Source organism: Cibotium barometz, chromosome 36, assembly GCF_041138505.1.
Source record: "Cibotium barometz isolate CiBa-2024 chromosome 36, ASM4113850v1, whole genome shotgun sequence".
Lineage (NCBI taxonomy): Eukaryota > Viridiplantae > Streptophyta > Polypodiopsida > Cyatheales > Cibotiaceae > Cibotium > Cibotium barometz.
Window position 1 is genome coordinate 46112633 of NC_141081.1, and position 5000 is coordinate 46117632.

Consider the following 5000-nt stretch of genomic DNA (forward strand, 5'->3'; position numbering starts at 1 on the left):
ATTGGTAAGTGTAAGCATGTCTGTATGCTTTTCTAAGGTTGCTATTTTTATGAAGTGCCCTTTTTCTTGAGCGTATGGTGTTTTTGTGAATGTCATTGACGTGCTAGTTAGGTGTACCTAGCAAGTATGATGATGAAATGCAGTTCTTCACCATTGGCACAATGCTAGGAGTCTTTGCACGCAATGATGGCACCTAATAGAAGGGCAATTTTACCCTTCGTATGAAGGGCACAGTGCTGTACGCTTATACATCAATTAAGGCACATAAATTACATCAGTTCTTGTAGTCAGAAAATTATGTGTGTGTACGCAATCTGAAAACGCCGATTTTCCCAAAACCCCAAGGTTTTCTTTCTGGGTTTTATATGATGTAAGAAGTCCATCACCTTTTTTGAGCGGCATCTTTACGAAATGATGTCTCAAAAGTAAAAACAATATGCATGCAAGAACCATCTAGTAGCTGGTCCCTCGGAATTTTCCCTGAGGATAGCCGGGGCTTGTTGCAGTTTTATCAGGTATAGCGAATGATTAGAATAGTTTTTTTCATACTCATATGGAAAATATTCCATACTTCCATACCTGTATGCCTATGGTCACGTATGGAAAAAATTCATACTTGAAATGTTTTTGAAAGCCATAATGGATGAAACCACCATAGACCCATGATGGCTTTCCCGTATTTGAAGTCTCTCATGGTTCACTTCTTTAAAAATGACATGTCTACCCTTTAATTTACGAATCACGTATGAAATCCCACGTATGGAATTTATCAAACGTTTGAACCATACTTATTACATACGTCCATACTCGTATGTGTATGCCGTATGAAAAAACTATGATGATTAGAGGCCTTGGGGGTAAAAAACGCCCTCGGCCATATAGCCAAGCACAGATATACAGCGGGAGTTACCATGACTCTCTTAAGGTACCCAGTGTATGAATTAGGAAGAAGAGTCTGAACCAGATTATTAACAGTCTATTCGTCTTCTTTGATTTTGTTGATGTATATTGCGCCTGTACTTATGTGTTTCGCTTAAGGAAGAAGAGTCTGAACCAGATTATTAACAGTCTATTCGGCTTCTTTGATTTTGTTGATGTATATTGCGCCTGTACTTACGTGTTTCACTTAATTCTTATGCAGGCATGCGAGGTCTCAGTCGTCCCATTCTGTCGTGACAGCCTGAAGTGAGTCAAATCAAGGGACGTTTGGGTGTATACAGAACTATGTGAAGTCCAGGACACACATACGTTGACGAAAGATAGCCTGAGAAGGCTTTTCATGTACATAGATAAGCTACCACTCTTAGTGTCACAGAGTGTCCTTGCTGCCTACGATTCTCATTTGAAGAAGTTGTGTTGGGATGTAATATACTGGTAGTAGTCTCTATCCACTCTGCTATATGTGAAAGGATCTCTAGGCAGTCGGTCAAGATTAGGGATAAATTGTATATACATCTGACTGGCTAGTAGGGACCCTTGAAGGGTTCATTCATTCTCCAATAATATACACTGCATCAAGGTCCTGGAAATTTAGAGTGTTTCAAACAAATGTAAGAATTTTGAGTTGGGTTCAATGCCATGTTGGATTACTGTTCCTTTTCCTAATTTTCTAGCTAGTGACACCCACCGACAGCGTACAAGCTAGGATTTGTCCATATTCAATGTGCTTGGGACCTCCACGCTTGAAGTTTTCATGGGGATGAGTTTTTCTTAACTTGTACTTAATGTGCGTTCCTTTTTACATTCCTCCAAGATTAAAAAACCACCTCAAGGGCAGGACCCAAGGTACAGGGCTTGCCTAAATACACTACATTTTACATTTATTCCTAGCAGATCTTCTAAGCTCCTTAGTAGGAGGCACACTTCACAAGCTTCTATCAGAGTGGGAAATTATTTCTCAAACGAGGAACTGTCTCCATGTGTACTAGTGCTGATCTGTTATTGATTCGGTGCCAAGCTCAAAGACAGTGGACAAGTAGAAGTAGAGAGCCTTTTCAAAGGGGTCTTTCGCCTATACACTTGTATCTCGGTGCCTCTGATCTCCTCTTTGTGGCCTCTCTTCTTCTTGACTTTTTTTAATCTGATCTTAGCTTACCTTAGCTAGTTTCTATTGTCTCTTGACTTGATTGAGGTTACATTTCTTGCTCTGTAGCTTGCTGTCTTTGAGGGGGCACCCTTCTAGTGCACTCAATAGCCAAATGTCCTTTTCTCCCACATACAAAGCAGCGACCGGGAGGTCGATGAAACAAACTCTGCAACATTTCCCCCATAAATGGAAGGGATAGAAATAAATTGCGGAGGGTCCTTCACCAAAGGTGGTGAACGCATCCGTCTCATGGTGATAGTACGATCCTCATTGGACACCATATTGTCATCCACATGTCTAAGACTTGTCCCAATTTCCTATAAATAGGGCGTGAACTCTGGGAAAAGTCCATGGAGTCTTGTTGTCACGATGAGACCAACATACATACCTGTGTAATCCATGTCCCTTGTCCATCTTTCAAAGAAGCACAAAGCCACAAAGAAGCACAAAGCCACAAGTCCACCGGGCTCTAGTCAGGATTGCACTAGCCCGATCTGCTGCCTTAATCTGCACTTTGAAAAACCCTCTTTCTAAATGGGAAATACACATATCGATGTTTTACAGTAATTTTATTCAAAGCTCTGTAGTCTACACACATCCTAAAAGAGCCATCCTTCTGTTTTACAAGTAACACAGGCGAGGCAAAAGGTGAAAAGCTGGGACGAATCAAGCCCTTCTGTAGGTACTCATCCACCACCTTTCTGACCTCGTTCTCCTCTTTAAGGCTCATTCTGAACGGAGGTCATGTGACTGGCTTTGCTCCCGGTACTAGTTCAATCTTGTGCTCCACGTCCCTGTGTGGAGGTAAACCAGATGGGAGTTCAGTTTTAAAAACATCAGAAAATTCTATCTTATCTTATCAGAAAGAACTTGAGCAGGGCTGGAGGAATCTCCTCCCATTGTTGGATCCATCCTTGAATCTATTTTAGATATATTAACAATGTAACAAAAATAAATATACTTACATTCAAGCTTGAGCATCTTTGTCGCCTTCAACAGCTTCTTTTGTGAGAAGTCGAGCTCCCCACGAATCAAAAGGTGACAGCCCTCATGTATAAATTGGTAGACATGGGTGGAAAAGTCAATAATTGGCTTCTTCCAAGCATGCCACTGCTTCCCTAGCACTAGGTCAAACCTTGCTAGGCGTGTGATCTCAAAATCCAATCTGTCCTTGCGGGACTGAATCTTGAAAGGAAGATCAACCACTCGTTGATCCCACACTTCTGTCCCCTTGCCATCACCTAACTCCACTATATAATTATATTGTGATGGATGCGTAGGGAGCTTTAGCTTCTTGACTAGCCTGGAACTCATTACATTATGGGTAGAACCTGTATCAAAAAGAATCCTCACAGGTGTCCCCAAGAGTGATCCTTTCGTAACAGTTAAATTAATATCAACAAACCGATAACCTCTTTGTGCCTCAGACAAGACTGCATCCGGCGTTGTGGGCACTTTCTTGGTTATCGAGACTGCCATAATCATGCTAGGACGTTCAGAGTTGTAACCCTGATCTTCTTCATCTTCTTCTTCACTCACGGGATTTACTACCATATTCGCTCTGCCATGGCCGAGACCTTCCTTTTGACCCCTGCAGATGTTTTAATCATATGTAATTCTCGTGTCTCTTTTGGTTTAGACACAGTCACAAGTTGAGTAGAAGGTGCTGGGGTTAACACTGGGCACGCAACACGACTCCAGGAAGATTTCTGGCCACCCTGTACTGGGTATTAGTGCTAGTTCCACAGCCTCATTAAGCGTAGCACACTTTTCCTTGTGCACCAAAGACCTTAGTGTTTCTTTAAGTCCCAACGCAAATTTATGGATTTGCAAGAACTCAGGAATATGTTCTGGGACCTTCAAGAGAATCTCTCTATACTCCTGGACAGAATAATGCTTTTGCGATACAAAGAACCAAGAGTCAAGAGCACGACTCCGCTCTTCAAGGAGGAACAAAGTTATTATAAAATAACACTTTGAAGTAGTGGGCTCTACTTATCTTCTTCATTTTTTCGCCACCCACCAGCGATGGGCCACATCCATAAGATTGTACGTTGCTTGTTGGATCTTAGCCACATCGTCGGTAATATGATAAAGTCGGAAACACTGTTCCCACTTAGAAAGCCATTGGTCAACTGCATCTGCTGTGCGCATAGCAACAGTGCCATTATACTTTGGGCGTTTAAGGTCCTTAAGCTGCCATCTGGCCCTGCTAGTAGAAGGCCCGGCTTCTGCTCAATAGATAACCCAATCCCCTCATGAGATTCAGACACTGTTCCCACTTAGAAAGCCATTGGTCAACTGCATCTGATGTGCGCATAGCAGCAGTGCCATTATACTTTGGGCATTTAAGGTCCTTAAGTTGCCATCTGGGCCTGCTAGTAGAAGGCCCGACTTACTCAATAGATAACCCAATCCTCTCATGAGATTCAGACATAGGCACATCCTGTGACACCACAGCTTTGCCTTTATCAAGTGGTTTAGTGCTAACCAAAGTTTTCATTTGTACAAGAACATCATGAAGTGTGCTTTCAAGTGTATCTAGGCGGCTTGCCCAATCATTTTCTGGCATATTCATTTTCTGAGTTTCATAAGACATTTTGGTCCTACATATGATTCTCTGAATTCATTTGTTTTTTTGTTTGTTTTGTTTTCTTTTTCTTTTTTCTTTTTATATGCGTTGATGGAAACAAACAGGAGGAAATATACAAGCACCAACGTACTTACATAAAACAAACTGCAATCCAAATGATTAAAGATTGACTTTCCAAACCACAAAAGTGTAATTACATGCACTTATAAGACACCCAACTTCTGCACTTTGATCCTTTCAAGCTAATTTTGCCAGCATAACAACGCAAAATGCCAAATAACCTCAAAAACTATGTGCTGCAAGTCACAATTTTGCTCAATT

The 5000-nt window shown here is 41.5% G+C and overlaps 2 protein-coding genes across 3 annotated transcripts in view; one reads left to right on the forward strand and one right to left on the reverse strand.

Moving 5' to 3' along the window:
* The window catches only part of LOC147617951 (E3 ubiquitin-protein ligase AIRP2-like), an 11461-nt gene extending 9932 nt beyond the window's left edge, over window positions 1-1529 (forward strand). For both annotated transcript variants that reach the window (XM_086776215.1, XM_086776216.1), the window contains 2 exons: window positions 1-4; window positions 1142-1529. The exon at window positions 1-4 is cut by the window's left edge and continues 234 nt beyond it. In XM_086776215.1, coding sequence (XP_086632341.1) covers window positions 1-4; window positions 1142-1184 — 47 coding nt within the window. In that variant the 3' untranslated portion in view covers window positions 1185-1529. The remainder of the gene's footprint in view (window positions 5-1141) is intronic.
* A 999-nt stretch (window positions 1530-2528) lies between these two features.
* LOC147617952 (uncharacterized) lies at window positions 2529-4182 on the reverse strand. The gene is made up of 2 exons (XM_086776218.1): window positions 3052-4182; window positions 2529-2880 (listed from the first exon to the last, which is right to left on the reverse strand). Exons 1-2 carry the CDS (start codon window positions 3638-3640, stop codon window positions 2855-2857), a joined length of 615 nt encoding a protein of 204 aa, XP_086632344.1. The 5' UTR covers window positions 3641-4182; the 3' UTR covers window positions 2529-2854.
* Window positions 4183-5000: the final 818 nt, after the last annotated feature.